Raw genomic sequence first — 21,365 nt, 5'->3', positions numbered from 1 at the left:
CCTAGAAATTCTGTCCATGAAAGTTATGAACAGAACCGGTGATAAAGGGCAGCCCTGGCGGAGTCCAACCTGCACCGGAAACGAGTCCGACTTACTTCCGGCAATGTGGACCAAGCTCTGACACCGGTCGTACAAGGCCTGAACCGCCCTTATCAGGGGGTCTGGTACCCCATATTCCCGGAGCACCCTCCACAGGATTCCCCGAGGGACACGGTCGAATGCCTTCTCCGGGTCCACAAAACACATGTAGACTGGTTGGGCAAACTCCCATGCACCCTCTAGGACCCTGCCGAGAGTGTAGAGCTGGTCCACTGTTCCACGACCAGGACGAAAACCACATTGCTCCTCCTGGATCTGAGGATCGACTATCCGATGGACCCTCCTCTCCAGGACCCCTGAATAGACCTTACCGGGGAGGCTGAGAAGTGTGATCCCCCTATAATTGGAACACACCCTCCGATCCCCCTTCTTAAAGAGGGGGGATCAGAGGGGAACCACCACCCCAGTCTGCCAGTCCAGGGGCACTGTCCCTGATGTCCACGCGATGTTGCAAAGGCGTGTCAACCAAGACAGCCCTACAACATCCAGAGCCTTGAGGAACTCAGGCGGAAATCAGAAGTCTCAGACTTTAAATAATTGATCATGCCTTGTTTGCACAGAGCAAAAACTGCAGGCAAACTCATGGACGATGTATAAATTTACATTAACATTGCAAACCCTGGTATGGAATTATTGCTAATGTTTTTATGCTGTTTAGATAGTATGCAGTAGTTTGCCTCCAGTTTTAACAGATTTTTCCCTCTCTTCTTATGAAATAGATCAGGGATAGGATAATTTGGTAACAGAGGAGTCACATAATTATTATTCTCATTGCAAGAGGGCCTGATTGGTGTAAATTGCAAGATACACTTAAAATAATAATCAGAATCACTCTTAATTTTGGAAAAGGGACATATAAATAACTTTCCTCATGCAAATATTAATGTTTCATTTTATTGTCTTAACTTACAAATAAGCAAAAAAAAGATTTTTTGATGCCATTAAAATAAGAGTTAACTTTATTCTAATATACAGTGCATTAAGAAAGTATTCAGCCCCCCCCCCCTTGCTTTTTTAATCTATTTTGTTATGTTGGAGCCTGATGCTACAGCTGTTTGAATTCATTTTTTCCCTAATGGATCTACACTCAGTGTCCCATTATGAAAAAGTGAAAACAGAATTTTGGAAAATTTTGCAGTTTTATTAAAAATAAGAAACTGTAATATCACATTGATATTAGTATTCAGACTTTTTGCAAAACCACTGGAAATTGAACTTAGGCTCCTCCCAGTTCTGTAGATATTTACTGAGATATTTCTACAGCTTGATTGCATTTACCTGTTGTAAATTAAATTGACTGGACATGATATGGAAAGACAAACACTTCTCTATAGAAGACCTCAGAGCTGACAATGTATATCAGAGCAAAAGCCAAGCGTTGAGGTCAAAGGAACCACCTGCAGAGCTCAGAGTCAGGATTGCTGTGATGCAAAGATCTGAGGAAGGTTACAAAAACATACCTGCTGCTCTGAAGGTTCCCCATGAGCACAGTGGCATCCATAATTCTCAAATACAGTCTTGGTATGGCACAGCCAATACTTTTCCAAGAGCTGTCCACCTGCCCAAACTGAGCAGCCGGAGACAGAATGGTCTAAGTAAGAGAGTTGATCAAGAACCTGATAATCACTTTGACTGAGCTCCAGAGATCTGTGTGGAGATGGGACAAAAGTCCAGAAGGACAACCGTCACTGCAGCCCTCCACTGATCTGGGCTTTATGGCAGAGTAGCTAGACAGAAGTATCTCCTCACACATGAAAGCCCCCTTGGCTTTTTATTGGAGATTTTTGCATATGCGAAGTGGGCTTTCATCTGTTTTGCACTGAGGAGAGCAGCCTTCCTGCCTTCCTCCACACAGGATCTCTGGAGCTCAGTCAGAGTGACCATTAGGTTCTTGGTCACCTCTCTTACTAAGGCCATTCTGCCCATCTTTCATTTATGTATTATAGAGGCCACTGTGCTTTTGGGAACTTTCAGTACAGCAGATTTTTTTGTAACCTTCCCCAGATCTGTGCCTTGCAACAATTCTGTCTCTGAGCTCTGCAGGCGGTTCCTTTGACCTCATGGCTTGGTTTTTGCTCTGATATGCATTGTGAGATGCAAGGCCTTCCATAGAGAGGCATGTGCCTTTCTAAATCATGTCCAATCGATTTTGTTTAACACAGGTGGACTCCAATCAAGATGTAGAGAAAAATCTGCCAAGATCAAAATAAGGAGAGGAGGCCGTATGTGGCCCCCAGGCCATCAGTCGCCCGTCATTGAAATATATATAGTTTTCATAGTTTCTACACTTTCCCATGCCATCACTCATTAAAATGACAGACTGTGTAATTTTTAAATCATTTTATGCAAAAAAGTCCCAAATATTTCCGTAACCTCAGTGTAATGTTTGCAAAAACTGATAACTGTCTTCACTCGTTGATTAAAGCTGAAGAAATGTAGTCATTGTTTGTTTCTCTTCAGAAGGTTTCAAGTTGCCTTGTGTAGACTTGCCTCAAAAATAACTAAAAGCCTGTGTATAAATAAAGAAAACTGGTGGATATGTTGGAAATGATCAGCAGGAAAGTAGAGTAAACAAGCTTCTTTCTCCTGAATCCTGACCGACAGGTTCAGGGGCAGAATGGCTTATTGGTTTTCTGGAGGTGTTACATTTGTGTGTTTAGGAGCAGAGTTATCAGCTGCTGACGTAGACACTGACACATGGCCGACGCCTAGACATACAACACACAGATCACATGGGCACAAAGGTGGGAGATCCACACCCAGAGATCGAGCACGTACAGCAGTGAGGGGGAAGAGAGAAGAAATACACAGGAAGAAACTGTTATAAGAGAAAGAAAGACAGAAAAAGAAAGGAGTGTAAACAGAGGAGGAGTTCCTCCTGCTGAGTCAACACTCTTATCACTCAGATGCATGCTGTGGTAGCTGCTGTCACTCTCAGTGCTCCGGCTTTACAGCATTCAGACGTGTCCTCTGTAACATCACCGTGGTAACATGACCACCAGACACAGAATCACGGGTAACAATGGCAACAGCTTTGGGGAAGGGGCCCGAGGCCAACATGGCTGCCGGTTCAAAGTAGGAGGATTAATGCGGCTGCGCACTCTTACACAACCATCCCTGAGTGTGGTTGGTGCTCGTGTGTTTGTATAAATGGTGGCATGAAGTTTGTCCCATTGATAAGAGCTGCAGGTTGTGTAACAGCTCAGTGTTTGCAGCATTCAGCTGCAGAAAGCAGCTCGGAGCAGCTAGCTTGCTGCTGCTGTCAACTAGCCTGATCTATCAGCTCTTTAGCCGGGGACAACTAGTCTGGTCAGTAGAACTACTTGGAGAGGTGCTTTAGAGAGGATTTGGTCTGGGAACACGTTTGTTTCAGTATTGTCAGCCTGATTGGCTTTTATCCAGGGTCTTGTTTAAGATGGCAAGCATTTAATGTTGGGATACTAAGTGTGCCTTTTGCTAGTAGTTAGCATGCTTGACTTCGCTTAAGCCCGACTCAAAGTTGGTGGAATGGTTTTTACCAAATGACAGTAAACCCCAGTGTAGTCAGCCTTTGTCTGACTGGTTAGCTTAGCTTAGCTTAGAGAGAAGCGGGATTCGATCCTGCAACCAGTGCGTCAAAAGGACAAGGATATTTCTAAATCTGCATGCGGTTAGCAGTGTGTAATTCAGCCTGATAGGCAACTAGCACAACAGATAGTTAGCATCTATCTGGTTATGGCTAAATCTTGGTTCATCTTGACCTGACAGATAGTTAGCATGCTTTAATTAGCCTATATGAAACACTCAGTTAGCCTAATAAGCCTGTACTGACCAGTTAGTTTTGGGATAAAAGCCTTTATCCAGTGGGCACAGTATTTGTCATTTAGCCCTAGTCTGACAGCTAGGTAGCACTAAAACAGTTAGCAAATACCTTAAAAGCACTATGTATGTGGTAGTTAGCCTGCTTTTCTAAGCCTGAACTCAACAAATAGTTATCTTCCTTAAATTAGCCTTTAGCTATCAGCCAGTTTGCAGGTTCAGTTTAGCTTTGAAGAAACACTCAGCCTGCCACTTAAGTCCACAGATAGTTTGCCTATCTAAATGCTTAGATTGGCTTTAAAAAGCTCAATACATCCAAATTAGCTCTTCTAAGCCTCAACCTAACAAGTAGTTAACATGCTTAAATTAGCCGTTGGCTGATAGCCAGTTAGCAGGCTAAAATTAGCTCTGAAGAAACACTTAGCCTGCTTTTCTAAGCCTTAACCTAACAGGTAGTTAGCCTGACTAAGCTCTTTGTCTGAAACACAGTGCTTGTGTGGCGAATTTCTCATAGAAGCATTTAGCCTCAATCACAGAATCTTAACTTGCCTGGCAAAAAGCTTTAAAATAGTTTAAGTTATTTAACCCTAGCTTGACAGACAGGAAGCACTAAAATAGATAGCATATACCTCAAAGGCACTAAGTATGCATTAGTAAGCTTCAGGTTGAAGAATTTTAGACTCTTGTATAGTGTTGACTTTATTTAACAGCTAGCCTTGATTACTGAGCCTTAACCCTTAATGCAGTAAGATGTGGTTGTTTCGCCTCTGAAAGACAGATGTCTTAAAATTGGAGTGTCAGCTTAGCTTTGTCTTACTAGCAGTCAGATTAGCCATTTAGCCTGAGGAACCTAGCCAGAACTCGGTGTTATGATACTTCGCCTTAGCCTGATAGTCAAATTGGGAAATTTATCTGAAAACAGACTAGGAGGTATTCTGGTAACTTAACTAAGTGTTGTTTAGTTTTTAGGTTGAGATACTTTCTGAGCCTGACAGCATGTTAGCAAGCAAGAGTTAGCCTCGATATGTGAGTTTACCACTGAAAGTAACCATCATTGAATATTTTCTGAAGCATATTGACCATTGTGACAACTTGTAAACTGTGTAGTCAACTTCTTAAAGGTGTTGTGTCTAGTGTCATTACATAACATGCTAACAGGTGATGCAGCTGGTGCGTTTTGCCCTGTATACTTAGCGCTAAAAAGAGCTAATCTGATCACATTTGTACAGGTGTGTTATGTTCTTAGTCGTCATTTTGAAGCTTGAGTTGATATTTAACTCAAACTTTAAAATGACGACTAAGAACATAACACACCTGTACAAATGTGATTTTAAAGTTTGAGTTGATATTTAACTCTCCCTCTCTCTTCTTCTCTTCGTCTTTTATCTAGGACTCCCCTCGGTGCCTCTTTAGACGATCAGAGTGCTTCTCCCAGCAGAGGTAAGTCACATTTTTCTGTCTGTGTCGTTTACATATTACCTTGTAAGAACCCCAACCCCTGAGGAAACCTCCTCCCTTTGGGGGACTTTGGTTTATGACTAAAAACTTTGAACCAGTCTTAAAACTTGTTTTAAAGTCAGAATATTGGTTTTAGTTATTTGCTGTCTGAGCGTCAGTGTTTGTAGATTTGTCTTATGTTATAAAACTTTAGGTTTTTTTTTGTTACCTAACCACTTTGGTTAACTGTGCGTGTCTGTGTGTGAGAACAGGGGCGCCGAGGAACGGCTGCAGCTTCGAAGATGACCTTTCACTGGGAGCTGAAGGTCAGTACGGAGAAAAAAACTCACAGTTCAAACAAGATTACAGATCTCTGCTCATTGTTAAGAGTTTCCTTCAAAGTTATGCTTGTTATGTTTTAAAACTGACTCCACCAAGTAAGAGAAACACTTTAATGTTTTGTTAAGTCCTTTTGTTCTGCTTTTAAAATCTCAGTGTGCAGATTTTTAGTAGAGGTGAGATGTTGTAGATTGTTAATGCTTCATGGCTCCTGCATCTGTTCAAGGGTTAGAAGAGGTGATTAGGGTGGTCCCTGTGTGAAAAAGATAGTAATGGCCAAGCTTCTGTAGTTCTTTAGCAAGGGGTGCATTATCCAACTAATTTGCTGACCTCAATTCCAAAAAAGTTGGGACATTCTGTCAAATGTGAATAAAATCCGAATACAGTGATTTGCAAATCCTAAAACAAAAATAGGCACATTGATAAACACTTTGAAAAGAAAAGTACTGAATGTGTAATTCTTTCCCATTCTTGCTTGAACAATGTAGGGTCTCCATTTTTACAATGTGCCCTACATTTTCAATGGCAGACAGCTCTGTGCTGTTTTTAGATGCACTCTTTCACTTTGAGGCCATGTTGTTGTAACATTGTGCAGAACGTGGCTTTGCAGTGTCATGCTAAATAAGCAGGGGCTTCGCCTGGATGACATCTGGATGGAAGTATATGCTGCTCCAAAACCTGTATGCACCTCTCAGTATTAATCATATGTTAACAGCTGTTCAGGTTACCCATACCATGGGCAATAATACACCTCAAAGCATCACAGGTTGATAACAGTCTGATAAAGAAGGAAGTTTTTTCCAAACTATTTGGAATAGGGATCCATCAGAAGACAGTACATTTTTCCAATCTTGGCCATCTCAGATGAGCTTGGGCTCATGAAGTCTGCAGCGCTTCTGGATGTTGTTGAGATATGGCCTCACTTTGCATGGCAGGGTCTTGGCTCACATTTTTAAATGCACTGTCAAACTTGGTAAACTAACAGTGGATTTCTGAAGTGTTTGCAAGCCCACATTGGGATACACATCACAGAATGCCGTACCCAATGTCTGTCATGGTACCAGAATTATAAAGATTGATATGATACCAGTAAAAACCAAAGGATATTAGTGTGTTTATAGTACCACAGTAAAAACAATCAATGTCCTGTGCACTTAGTATTTGTATGGGCACTTAGTATTCTTCAGTTTAATTACAAAAACATGCAGGTAAACTTCTGCAAGAAAGTGGTACCACTGGTACCAAATCCTTGCCAGTGTGGTGCACAATTTAATGAGTAAGGCTTTGACTACAACTTAATGGAATAAATCCTTTCCTATTTCCAAAAACATTGTGCAAAATGTTTCTCTAGTTTGTAACCACATGTAGGGTTGGGTGTTGATGGTTTACTTTTTAAACCATGTCAGAGCCTAAACGGCACCTGAATTGATGCTTTTAAGCAGGGGTGGAAAGAAACTATTTACATTTACTCAAAGTACTGTAATTGAGTAGTTTTTTGGGGTACTTGTGTACTGTGGGTACACAAGTGTGTACTTGGGTACTGTGTTGAGTACATTTTGAAAACAGTGGTTTGCCACCTCTGTTGACCTTGTTGAATTTTAACTCCATCCAGAGTGAAAAGGTCTTCAGTGTTGGAGTTATTTGACTGTGCTGATCCACCAGTGTTAGTTCATTTCTTTCAAGAGTCATTTGATGTCTTTCATTTACATGTGATCAGGATGAAGTATCAGCTTAGCCCACTGAGATTTTAAATCTGGGTGGGTGTGTGGTTGAAGTTCCCCATTATGAGCTTGGGCAGAGTGTTTAGTTGTGTTTGGATGTTGCCTGTTGTACATTGGTCCCTGCTGGTGTTCTTTTGCTCATGTAACTGGTGGATTATTTTTTTAATGTGAGACACATTTGCACCATGAGTGAAGTTGTCCACTGAGTTAGAGTTCCTGCCTGTGACTTCAGGTGATCCTAAAGGATGCCTAGAGCATCATTATGCACTGCCTTGCAATAGGGTTTCCTTTCTGCTTTGTTCTTGACAGAAAAGTTACTGCAGTTCTGTCAAATTGTAAAATATTTAAAACTTTCAAAAGTGTAGTTTAACTATATGTGGTGTGGACCAAGCACACTTCAAAGTGTTAAACTCAGCAGTAGGCACTGTCAATTTTGCTGTGTGTTTTACTTTATTATTGATGTGTGACTTTACCTGACCAACCTGGTTGGAGATCCGTTGTTTTGTTGTTTTTGCAAATAAGGAAATATCTTATTTTACTTTACAGCTCCTCAGTGGCTATTCAGTGTTTAAAGTAAACTTTAAATTAGATGATACATGTGTAACTCTATTTAAGAGGCTTAACCAGAATTCATACTGCATCAGAAACAAACAACAAAGTCAATATGACCTTGGTCAGAACACATGAGCAGAGCAAAGACATTAATCCAGACAGTAAAACAGATATAAGACGTCCATGCTCAGGTGAAATAAAATCAGTGAGCATAAGTCATTCCATTGTATATTTCATGCCTTTCATTTGGAGTTGTGGGGGGTTACATCAGGGTGGCACAGTGCTGAAATGAAGCACCTAAATCTGTGTTGTAATTCAATCCGGTAGGTTTCAGACATGAACCAGATTTTCATCCTCATCCCTAACCATAGGCAACCTTTACAAGGTAGTATGGTGGATATTAAGGGAACTTTGCATCCTTATTTGTCCTCTGAATTTGAGTTAACCATCACAGCTTTCTCTTTTGCTTGTGCAGCAATGGGTTCAAAATATGAAGAGGATGTGAAGTGTTTTAAAAATTCACTTTCAATAGTGTGCATCCTTAAAATAACAGATTTTATCATTTTAAACACACAGTATTTTGAAATGTCCAAATATTGAAAATGTCACAGTCTTGTTGTAGACAGATCTCTATCCGGAAACGCTTATCTCTGATCATATTTAGACACCCTCTGACCGCTCAGCAGCAACTCATTAGCAGCTATTCAGTGTCAGATTCACAACGTACATATTTAGCATTCCCACATGTCAGTGCTCACTGCTACAACATAAAGTCATTATAGTCTTTTGTTCCCTCCATACTGTACACTCACTTTCTATCAAAGCCATTACTGATGTATTCACAGCAGATCAGAGAAACGATGAAAACACAAACACACTCTGGAGGACGTTCACCGGAGCATGCAGTGTGTCTCCACGCCTCTGTGGCTGTTGACTTTTCCCTCGTGAAGAAACAGGACTGAGGAATGAACGTGGAGCGACGTGTTGATTCTTACACTGTTGTGTTTGTCAGACACCTGTCCTTCATTTACACACGTGATCAGGATGAAGTATCAACGTGTGGAAGGAATTTTTGTACAAAGCACACAGGCCGAGGCATCGGTTATTTTTCCAGCAAATTCCTGATTTGAAATGTGCTTTAATAGTCTTAAAGGATGGAATCTGAAGGGTGAGTGATCCGGAAAGAGCTTGTTTATTTTGTTCAGTTCTGCTACAGTACTATTGGTGCCACCCTGCTCACCTTAAAGCTGCCACTTACTGCTACTCATGTAGTATTTCCAATCCAGTATTTATCAATACCTTTTTGACAATGCAGCAAGTCAAAGATAAGTCCAAGGGAAAAAAGATTTATTTAAAAATTATTAAAAATCGCAAGCAAAGTCCATCACACTGCTAGATTGTTTTCATATCGAAAAATATCTCTCTTTATCAAAACCGTTCATCAGTACAGGTACAATACAGATTGTTTACCAATGACGTTCTGATTGCCCCCCCAGACACCCACATCCCACCTAGAGTCCCCTGGGCCAACCGTTCAACCACTCAGCTTAAACCACTTAAACCAACTTACACTCATTTTTAAGAAGGTTCTCACATTCACCAAAGTTTTCTTCTATGTGATTTCTCCTTAACTAAGAACCACTCTTCAGAGCACTTTTGCGTGCATTTTTATGACAGGATGAAATAATGCATTTTGCACTTTTCAGCACTTGAACATGCACAATTAATAAATACACAATAACAGTTTCAGTTATACAGTCATGTGTGTAAGTTTTAGGCATGGATTACGCTAAGGATTCACCAAGGGGGCCGACGTACCATGACTCGGGATGGGAGGCGAAGAGGGTGGGGAGGCCAGAGTCAAGTTTGATGCATCTCTTTTGTCAGGGCCTTTTGGCCCTGGTAAAATACCTATACGTAGTTTTTGAACCCTTGGGACATCCACTGCACGACCAGAGGCTCTTGGCAGCCTGCCCGGACAGTACCCTTGACCATGCTTACTGGCCACTTTCACCCCTTTACTCCACCCTAAAGGTGTAGACTTTGTTATTGTATCAACAGATTATTTTGCCATGCCCCTGGGTTGAACAAGCACAGCATTTACCTGATGGCTTGTTTGGCATTTGTATTCCCAATGTCTCAAGATTTTCTGTCTTCACACGACATCCTTTGGAAAACAGACAGCTTTTGTCTTTTTGAATCTATTGAAGTATTTGTGTAAAACTAAAACCATTTCTTTTGTTAAAAAGGTCTCGGTCTAGTTCTTGTGTCTGTCTAAATCTCACCTCATGTTGTGTCTCTATGTTTTGACAGTAAGTGTCGTTCTCATGCTCTAAATGACATTTGTCAGCAGAAGCTAACCCCCCTTTGTGGTGCTGCAGACTTTAGAGATGTCATGTATGAACAGATCCTAATGGGCTGTAATGATTTCAGACTTTACCAGGACAGGACAGGAGGGGATTAAGGTGTTAACATGTGAATTGAAAGGAAGTGAATTAGCTAATGAAAGGATTCAGGATGAATGGGAATGAAATGAAGCGGTGAATTAGTGTCAGTAGGTGAGTTGCTGTCAGTTTTGGGTCCTTTTAATCCAGTTTTCCATCACAGAAGAAAACACAGAGAAGAAGAAATATAACTGAAAGGAAAAGCAGATAAGAGGGAGACAGACAGAACCATAGCGACATGTCCAAACAGGTTCTTTTAACTGGAAGTGAAGACAACAGTCACACCTGCAGATGTGATGAGTTTTAGTACTCTGACGGATTTAGAGTTATGAGTAATGGCAGCAGATTCAAAGCACAGGAGAGTGAGAGATTCATAAACATTAAGTTAAATGATTCTAGCAAAGCAGATGGCTTGGCCAGATTCCACTTCTGTAATCAGGTGGATCCGGTTCACAAAGCTTGGAGCTGAAACGCTTGTTCCAAGAGAGTGAATGGCCGGACCAGTCAGAGTTGTTAGGAAAAGCAGCTTTATTAGAACTGGACAACTTTTATTTATGAAAAGAAGAGCAAAGAACCACACTGTAAGCTTTTCTTGATGGAGAAGATGTGTTTGCTCTTCTCTTGACTGGCTTCAGCTAGAGTTTAGTTAACCAACTGGCTCCACTGATAACGAAGAATCATGTATCAACATGAAAACAGCTGCCTGTCAAGCTTGTGTTTTATCAGCATGCCTACTACGTCACATATTCAGTTGCACTGACTGGTCTGTAATAAATTTGACAGTCAGGAACTCTGTCAAGTCAGCCCAGAGGTTTCTTTTTTATGCCCTGCACTTCACAAACACTGTCTATGGGCTGTTGTCCTAAAGTGAACTATATCCCATGCCATGGATATTTGAAACCATATCAGGTCAGATTTTAAACAAAAGTAGAGATTAAGACATCTTGCTTTTGTTTATTGTCTGTAGGTCATTATCTCACAACGCAAACAGTTAATGGCAACTTTAATCATTATTTTTGTCTTTTTCTGGCTCACCATTCTAAAATGAATGGAGGATTATTTAAATAATTATTTTCTTGATGCATATCTGGAGGGTTTTTTTTATTCAAACTGCATTTAGAGATGCACACTCCTTTAATTATTTTGCAGTTTAAAAGGAAGACATCCTTTAGATCAGTGGTTCTCAAATGGTAGGGCAAGGCACGCTGGTGTGCCTTGAGCCAAATCTTGGTGTGATGTAGGAATATGTACCATATGACCATACATTACCACAAAACGTAACAACAAATCAAGCTATTGCAAAATGTTTTAAAGAGGCTGTTTTGTATGGATATGGTATTCCTTGAGATTTTGTCTTGATCTTAGGAGCACCTTAGGCAAAGAAAGAGGTTGAAAACCACTGCTTTAGATATCCCAGCTGTCATTGGGCAAGAGGTGGAGTACACCCTGGACTGTTAACTAGTCAGTCACAGCGCTCACACACTGCACAGCAACAACTAACACTCACTCCTATGGGCAATTTAGAGTCGCTAATTAAACTAACAAGCTTTTCTTTCACTGTGGGAGAAGAGATAACCCACACATATGAGAACATGCAAACTCCACACAGAAATGCCTCGCCTGGCTGGGATTTGAACCAGGAACCTTGTTGTCAGGTATCAGCGCTAACCTTGTGCAGCCTGCTTATGTGTCATGTCCCAGGCAAATTTTCAATTCAATCCACTTTGTTTATATAGCACATTTTATAAACTGAACATTTCCAAAGTGCTGCACAAATCATCATTTAAAAAATAAACAATTGTGCTCAAAATAAAACCAATAAAACCAAGAAAATATACTAAAACAATAGATAATAGCTAAAAACAATAAATATAAATACAAAATATAAAAAAAGAAAGATAAAAACAATAGAAATAAATAAAATAATAAAAAGACACAGGGGACCACACAAGTCATGCGATGTTAAAAACTAAAGAATAAAAACGGGTCTTAAGACGAGACTTAAAACACTCCTCTGTTCCATTCTCCATTTTCAGCTTCAGATCATGCAGAGCGACAGAAAAACTAACAAACAGCAGATACTTTTTAAGTATTCGGTGCAGGAACTTACTATTTCTAGCTTTAAAACTCTGATAAGGAAAAAGCAATGAAAGTTAAGCCCATTTTCAGTTTTAATGGCACCTTCTATGGATGCATCTTTCAAGATCACAGGTTGATCAGCTAAGTAATGTTTTCAGTTTGTATGGAAAGCATGTGTGAAAGCATCCAAAAAGCCCCATTAGAAGCTTGGTAAAGCTGCCAAATTCAGCCTCAACTGACAACATGAAGATTCAGCATTAAAACAGTGGCAACATCAAACTTTTGCTCTTATGTATAGGGTTTAAAAATGTTACAACAGCCTGACTTGGTAATAGTTTCTTAGCTGTGATTGGACAGCTACAGTTTGAGGCGGGGTTTTGAAGCAGTTTTAAGTCTTTTTAGAAGGAGCAATCAGAGTAGTTATCTTAAGCTCAGGGGGAAACTTGTGATCAGAGGTTGTACTATATTTAAACTTGTACTGATGAAATATACTCACAGGTTCATATTGTGCTGATGTCCTTTAGTCTCTTTTTAAGATTTTTTTCTAATATAAATACACATAGTTGCATCTGAATAATCTCTTTTTCTTTCCCTCTGCAGCTAACCATCTTCAGTCCAGTAACAATAAAACTGAATCCTGGTGAGTTCACTTTTAATTTTATTCATTTAGTCAATAAACCATGCTGAGGTTTTTCTCCCTCCTCCAGATTTTTTTTTCTTACTCTTTGTTAACGTTTGTGCAGTTTTGGTCTTGTGGCGGATCAAAAGAGGACTCAGTTTAAAGAGAGAGGAAGAAGTATGAACTCCACAGGATCAGGGAAGAGCAGCACTGTGTCCAGGTTAGTTCTCCTCCTCAGTATTGATTAAAACCTTTGTGGGGCCATCCTGAAAGTAAGGCAGTGATCTGGGGTATTTATGTGTGGACACAGGGGAAAGATTTTAATCAGTGAAATGACAATGCAGAAAACGTGTGGGTGTCCAAATAAAAAAACGGACTGACTTTTGAAATCATGCAAACTTCACTGACTTAATAACCCTGTGTGTTTACAGCGTGTCAGAGCTGCTGGACATGTATGAGGAGGACCCAGAGGAAATCCTCTTAAACCTTGGTTTTGGTCGAGAAGAACCTGATCTAGGCGCCAAGGTTCCTGCAAGGTTTTTCAACAGCTCCTCCACAGCTCGAGGCATCGACATCAAGGTACCATATAAGAGTGAAAACAAAGCCTTAAAAAAAAACAAATGAAGTGTGTTTTTGAGCTGCTGATGACTACAGTGTTATTTAGTATTTCACAGGTTTCTTAGTTTTAGTATTGGTCCTGATGATTGTTTAACATACAGATGTGTCAGACATAATGTTGTTCTATTGTAGCTAAACATGTAAACAAGCCAGCAGCTGAGTTTGATGGGAATATTCATCATACTCAGATTTAAACCAAAGCAATGCATGCCTTATACTTTTACTCTTATGAAGAGGCTTAAAGAAAATTCACACAATGTTTTCTGGTATTCATCCTCTCTGAATATTTACACAAGGTTTTGCCATTCCATCCTGTAGATAGCATCATATTTCACTGTATAGTAGAAAATTGGAAAAACAAGTGGCATAACAGCAAAAGTCAGGTGATTGTGAGTCACCAAAGACTGATCTATACTACTACATCAAGTGTATGTGTAGCATATACAGTAGATCTGCTCAGCCCTAAACCCTACCCAGAGACCCGTGCACATAGCTGCTGTGCACTTCCTCAAAAATATAACTATGCATCGAAATGCAGCCAGGTAGCATCGCGTGACTGCATTACTCGCTGAGTAATGTCTACAGGCATGTTGTGTGAAGAGTGGGAGAAATGACTGCAGATGACAGTACAACTGGTCAGATTCACTCGCCTTAATGCAGTGTGCATTTCCTCATCCATGTACCTCTCTCAGTGGCTGAACAAGTGCAAAAATGTTCCCTCAGCTGATACAGGGGCTGTATGTTTCACCTCCTCCAATTTTTGTCTATGAATTTTCTATGCACTGACTCACAGTCAGTGAGTCAGATCAGCCAGTCACATAGCCGTCAATTATCTAACTTGACCGACAGGCATGATGGATTACACAGTTGCACCTGACAAATACACATAACCAGTTTGATGATTTTGGATGGAAAAGGGGCTAAACAACACTGAGAAAGAAGACTGTATACAAACATACTGTATTTTTGCAGTAATGAACAGTGGCTCTATAGCCCTCATTTACTTTGTTTTATTAAGTAAGCTTTTAATCTGTACACCGTAAAGCAGATGGTAGTTGTCAGAAAGTCAAAGCAAACAAAGCCCACCATATCAGAGGAGAGATCTGATTGTTTACTTTTACCGTCATTCAAAAATATTCTCTCACGAAGACATTACCCAGGCCCCCTGAAATTTTAAAATCCTGATCACGAATTTTGAATTCTGATGGGATGAATGACTCTTCTCCTTCACTTAACCCCCAAAAACAAACTGATAAAAGGGCCTAAAGTTACCGAGGGGTTTATTAGATCAGTGGCTCTCAACTTCTCTCACCACTGCGTCCTAAATGACAGATGGTGACTTTAGTTTTTTTTTTTTATTGTCATAACCAAATAGACCAGAGATGGAACAAAAGATTTTAATGAACACAGACATTAATGCAGACATGTCCTTCAAAACAACAGCACTTAAGACATTTTTCGATATATATTTTTAGGCAGTTAATGCTTATATTCGTAGAAGAGGACTTCCCCTCCTTGTTGGGGCTTTGATAGCAGTTAGCAAACACGTAGCAGTATTGCTGCCACCAAGTTTTGCGGGTAAACACCGTCACATTTCTTTCCTTTCTTTCTTTTTTTTTTTTTTTTTCTTGATAGTTCGGACACATTCGTCCTGTGACAGTCCTGAACAAATACAAAAAAACATTACACCCCTAGTCAGCATCTTTTTAAAAAAAATTGCATTGGTTTAAAATTAGTAAAAACATACTGACTGACATAAAGGGTGACCATTGGCACTGATTTATAAAAATGATTTCAAATAATGAAAAATGGAGATATGAGGTTTTAGCCCGATGCAGCTGTGGTAGTCCCTCTGTGTCACATCCTAAATACAGGAATGTTAATGCCAGAGCTTGGGATCTGTTCCTCTGTCTCATAGCTCCATCTCTCAGCATCAACGTTATCCCTCTTCTGTAGAAACACAATGAATCATACAAGGCAGAGCATAATGAAACATGCTGGACTTTCTGTTGGAAGGTTATCAGGCGTCTTAGAAGTGGTATGATCCTCTTGGGACCATAAATGCCTTTACCAAACATCAGTACAATAAATATTTAGTCTGGACCAATGTGGTGGACTGCTGCTGGACTGGCCCAAAACTGAAACCCCCTTAAACAATGTGTCTGTAGATCTCAAAAACTTTTTTATCTAAAAAACCTCAACAGGAATTTTTGCAACATTGATATCTGATGTTTCATAATTTCTTTGGTCCACCTGCAGGTCTACCTGGGAGCTCAGCTGCAGCGGATGGAGCAAGAGAACCCCAACTATGCTCTGACTAGTAAGTACCCCTATAATACATACTGTCCCACACCTGCTGAGTGCTATTTTATGACTTTTCTTTACCCATCTTAAACCAGCTTGAAAAATGTGGTTATGTGTTTCTAACAGAAAGGAATAGCTGTTATACATCTCTATTAAAACTTGCACCTTTCATAGGGAAGCCCACCTGACCTCTTGCATCACTTCACTGAAAAGTCAAAGAACAAGAACTGTTTTATCAGTCTGTAACCTAACAAACGCCAGGTTTCTTTCATATCCGAAACAAGAATTAAGTTTCAAACCATATGCACATGTACATGCTACTTATACTGTTGAAAAGAGTGCAGAACAGAAGGAAAAATCCAAACTTAAGCAGCCACCACACACCCTGCAGGGATGACATAACAACTTTGTTGTACACGCATTTGCTTTATTTATTTATTTATTTTTTAGACGAAATGTGTTGCTTAACGTTGCCTTGATCACCTTTGCAAAAGAGTTCAGTGATGTGATCACAATTTCATGGAGGCTGTTTACACTTTAAATCCAAATAAACAGGCTCTTTGTGATGTACTGTATTCAGATCAGACAGGGAAAAGACAACCGTACCCCTCAGTGCTGCTGACTGAGGGTTAACCACGTTAGCGATGAGGAGCTAAAAGGTTCACGTCCTAAAACTGTAGACAGGGGAAGTGAGGCTCAAAGACTCTGTGTTAGTGTGTCCTGTTCCCGGTACTTTTATGGTGTTTTGTGGGGTCCTCCAACTCTTTTAGCTGCTCTGCCAACTGCCTGGACAACACGGCCAGCAAGGACAAAGATCTGTTTGTCCCAGACACAAATACACACACTAATACACACATAGACACAAACACGCACACACAGACCTGGTCCGCTAACATCCTGGCCTCTTTTTGTTTTCAAACTCGTGTTTGGATGAAGGTACCGGCTCCCTAATTGAATGAACACCCACACAAGGGGCCGCATCTCTTCTTCTTCTTGACAGTTTAACTATCGTTGTACTTTAAAAGGAAACCAAAGATCTTCTCTGGATAGGCAGATGGATCACTCCATAGATTAAAGCTCTTAGAGTCTGTAAAGGGAAATTTTACTCTTTGTTTCCTGTTTGACCAGTTTTGAACTCATCACTGATCGCAGTTTGATTGAGTTAAACAAGCATTATTTTATGAGTTTGCATTGCTGCTTTTTTATTCAGTAATTATTGCTGTTTTATTATTGGAAGTATTTCTTATTGTGCCAGTATGCACCTGTTTACAACTTCTGATTTATCTTTGCTGGTTGCTTATTCATAGTTGGTCAAACAGTATATGTATTCTAAATTGCAGATAAATATTGTTGGTTGTTGCAAACCATTCCCATCTCCTGTGGATTTATTTAATATCATCAATGAGTAGTCAAAGTCAACTCGACTTTCATCACGACTGTCGACTGTATTACCACAGTGATTTAAAATTTTTTTTTGCCCAAGACACACCAAAGGTTAAGCCAGAATCTCAAGGCGCACCATATTCACATTTCTAAAAAGGATGCTGAAACATGGCAAAATTGGGCAAAAAGTGGTGAAACAAAGTAAAATGGGCAAAAAGTGGTCAAACAATGGGTTAACAGTGGCAAAAACGTGTTGAAAGTGTCAATAAGGTAAAAAGACTTGGCAAAGGTAGTAAAAATGGCATAAAAGTGATGAAAAAATGGGCCGATAATAGGCCAAATTGGCACAATGTTGGAGTAATGGGTTCAAAGTTGCCAAAAGTGATAAAAAAGGATTAAAATTGATGAAAAATTTGGCCAAAAATCCCCTAACTATAGCAAAATTGGCCAAAAAAAATGGCCAGACAATGGGTTAAAAATGGCAAAAACTAGTGAAAATGTAAAAAAGGTGGCAATAATGGGTGACCAGTTGCAAAAAGTCAGTAAAAATGGGTTAAAACTTAAGAAAAATATGGCAAAATAGAGGCCAGACAAAGACAAAAAGTTGGTGAAAATTGGCATTATGTAGCAAAAATGAGTTAAATGTAGCAAAAAAGTGGTAAAAAAAAGATCAAAAGTTGCAAACAATTGGTAAAAAGAGGTTAAAAGTGAAGAAAGAATTGGCAAAAATGCTGCTGATCCAACGCGCATGCACTGATATCAATAAATCACACCTGGGGAGAGCCACATTCTCTGATTTTTTTTTTTTTTGTTGTTCAAGGGCCCAGCCAGATCTGTGCCCAGGCCTGGTTACATTTCTTGCCATAAAGTTGTAGTAATAACATATAGTTGTACAAATTCCCAAGGTACACCTAAACTTCCCACAAGGCATACAAGGCTCCTGGTTTAGCTGCCACAACAATCGTACTTTCATTATTTGAACAGGTTAAAACATTAATATTTAAAACAGAACTAATCTGACACCAACTGGTTTCTCATGTTCCTCTCTGTGAAGACAATAACACACCATGCACGTGCGAAGAAAAGGTGGACGTGGTTTGTCAGTTTGTTTTTAAAATCTTGTGGCTGTTGTTGCCCCCATTGTGGTGTTAACTGTCACACCTCCTCTTCCTCAACACCCCACATCTTGCGTCTATGTTGCGTTAGTTTTTGAGGACATGCTGATGCATCAAAGCGGAGGATGCTTGGCAGCCATATTTAGTTTGTATTGTCAACAGCATGCATGTCTCAAGCCCTTGGCACCCAATATTGGTAATATCTTGTTTTTAATGACCAAAAATTGCAACAAACTCATGCACGCTGTCTAAACGGAACAGATATGTTGGCATCACTTTAGGACTAAAATGTTGCCAATGTATTTGTGCAATTTAGACAGTGTGCATTAGTTGCACTCAATGTTTTGATGGATTTTTTTCCATTTGTATGCACCTTTATTTTGAAATGCAGGACTTTTTTGATACAATTGATCTTGAATTCTCAAAGATGGTGTTGTTTAACAACATGTGGTATCAAAATACATTGAAGTATTGAACACTTGATGACCTTTGTTTCTATTGGGGGAAAATTTGCTTGCATTTTTCAGGCTCACTGGATTGCATGTCTAACATGTAACCATTAGAGTCTCCACTATGACTTTAAGTTTAGTTATTAAATGTACCATACAGGACTTTTTCTGAAAATTTAAATACCCTTATCAACACAAGTGGACAAAATGCTTTCTTTATGCAAGTTGCATGCATGTTTGGTCATGTCACCAACCCAAAACAATGACAGATAATGTGTAAAACATTCTCTAGACTAAGTTCAAAGATACTGAATGCTCCAAAAATATGCTGAGAGCATAACATGGTCAACTCAAGACCACAACAGATGGAGATACTGACCTGAATGTAAAATTACTGAATAACACCTCGGTATAGAGTCCAACTTTAGACTTCTAGAAGTTACTCCTCTGTTGTTCTCAGCAGCTTAACACAGAAGAACACACTTAAAGCAGAGTATTTCAGCCTCACATGAGGGAAATAAAGGCTCACGGAAACATCCTTTTTCATCAAGAGGGACTCACAACAGTATGATACAAAAAAAGAGACTAAATACAGTTAGAGAATTACACTACAGATTACTGAGAGAAGTCTAGTCTCCGCTGAGAGCTCAGCAGTAAGGCACAGACACATCTAATAGTGTTTCACTGTTCTGATGTGGTCAGAGGTGAGTTAGGTGACACATCTGCCCTACTCAAGAGAAAAAGCAAGTAATTACTTTGAAAATGTCTGCTGTTATTTATCATATTTTTATTTTCAAATCCAAAAATGCCCAAATGTAAAATAAATGCTGATAATAGGAAATTGCTGTCTTCAGTCCAGTAGATTTACTGGAATAATGTCAATAAACACAAATTTGAAGCTGCTTTTCAAAACTCATGAACACACAAAGTAAAAGAAGTCCCAATGGAGAACGTTTAAGGTGTAGTAAGAGGACTTAACCATCTTTAACAGACCTTTAGGAGACATGATCGGACCAGTCAAAAGTCAATACAAAGGGGCAGCGCCACTATGGAGCCGGTACATAATGAAAATAAATGAATAAATCATACTGGCCCAAAAGTGTGTCGACCCACCGGGAAATGGCCGGTATGCCAGATAGCGAGTCCATCATTGCTTGCAGAGTTGTCTGAGCGTCTCTGTTGTAAACAATCCAGCATGGCTAAGGGGGCAGCTCTCAACATTAGCGGTGTGTTCAGCCAGCGAGTGGTATGGGCTGTTTAAGACTCTACGAACTCCTGGTAACTAAGTTCATGTCGACGGTAGGAGAAAATAACTTAAGTGTTATCTGGCATGATCTGAAAGCTGAACCTGCCATTCAGAAGTCTCTGTCCTGTATCCCTTTCTGCTCGCTTGCACTGTTTAATGACAGCGCCGCTTACTGATCTGTGAAACTACGGCTTGGGTCGAGGGTCACACAGAACGCGCATGCGTTAATCGTGTGCCAAAAAAATTTGTGGTGTTAAAAAAAAAATTGAATTTACGCATTAACTTTGACAACCCTAATTGAAACATATTTATAAAGTCTTGTAAGACAGCTGTTACTTCCTTATACTTTTATAAACCAGTAATGAAACAAACTACTAACACCTGCTGGTTACTATTACTGTCATATAATACAGTGTCATGGTCAGCTGACCCCATAGCTGTTCACAGAGCTGCTTTAATAAGCATTACTATGCAAATATTGATCGATGCCTGTCATGTGGTCGCAGACAAACTCTTTTAACTTGCCAATACTGTACCTCTGCTTGTCCTCCATGCTGTGAGATTTATGTGGAAACAGGTCACATATTTGCTAAAATGCAGGTCAGGTGAACAAAGACAACAGATGGAAGTCAGCCCAGTATCATAGCTGCATGTGTGAACACAAACAGTCAAGGTTTTCATCCAGACATTCTGCCAGTCCTCTAGTAAAATCACTGCAAGCAGGATGATCTGATGTGTGGATGCAGCAGAAAATATTTAGGAAATTCACGAGTTGTTCAATCATGGGCATAATGAAGCTGTTTCATACTCTGTTTTTTTGCTCAGTGGTGTTTTCTATGCCATTCTTTGGTTTGTACTGGGAATACATCCAAGTACACTTGGCATTGATACAGTGGCAAAACCATCACATCAGCATTGTCAACTATCACTAGTATGTTGTAAACATTACACTGTGAGCTTTGCAGCATTCTTTTTACATCATATCAAAGTTTTGCTCCTGAGATGCCCTCCTGTCTGGCAGGGAAAGTCTCTCACCGTTATATGATGTGTAAAAAAGCACTGTTTTTGGAGTCTGAGAGCATTCTTAACAATGAAAAACTCTAAAAGACTGCAGGCCAAAGCAACCTCAATCTGATTTGTTTGACTCAGATATGATTTTTAT

General features: G+C 39.8%; 1 protein-coding gene across 3 annotated transcripts in view; it reads left to right on the top strand.

The window, feature by feature from the left end:
• itprid2 (ITPR interacting domain containing 2) overlaps positions 1 to 21,365 on the top strand; it is a 65,372-nt gene that overhangs the window by 19,982 nt on the left and 24,025 nt on the right. For all 3 annotated transcript variants that reach the window (XM_041806755.1, XM_041806756.1, XM_041806757.1), the window contains exons 5-10: positions 5,288 to 5,337; positions 5,607 to 5,660; positions 13,070 to 13,109; positions 13,213 to 13,308; positions 13,520 to 13,667; positions 15,966 to 16,026. In XM_041806755.1, coding sequence (XP_041662689.1) covers positions 5,288 to 5,337; positions 5,607 to 5,660; positions 13,070 to 13,109; positions 13,213 to 13,308; positions 13,520 to 13,667; positions 15,966 to 16,026 — 449 coding nt within the window. The remainder of the gene's footprint in view (positions 1 to 5,287; positions 5,338 to 5,606; positions 5,661 to 13,069; positions 13,110 to 13,212; positions 13,309 to 13,519; positions 13,668 to 15,965; positions 16,027 to 21,365) is intronic.

Source organism: Cheilinus undulatus, linkage group 15, assembly GCF_018320785.1.
Source record: "Cheilinus undulatus linkage group 15, ASM1832078v1, whole genome shotgun sequence".
NCBI classification, from domain to species: domain Eukaryota; kingdom Metazoa; phylum Chordata; class Actinopteri; order Labriformes; family Labridae; genus Cheilinus; species Cheilinus undulatus.
Note: the sequence above shows the minus strand (reverse complement) of the source record. Positions and strands in the feature narration are given on the sequence as shown.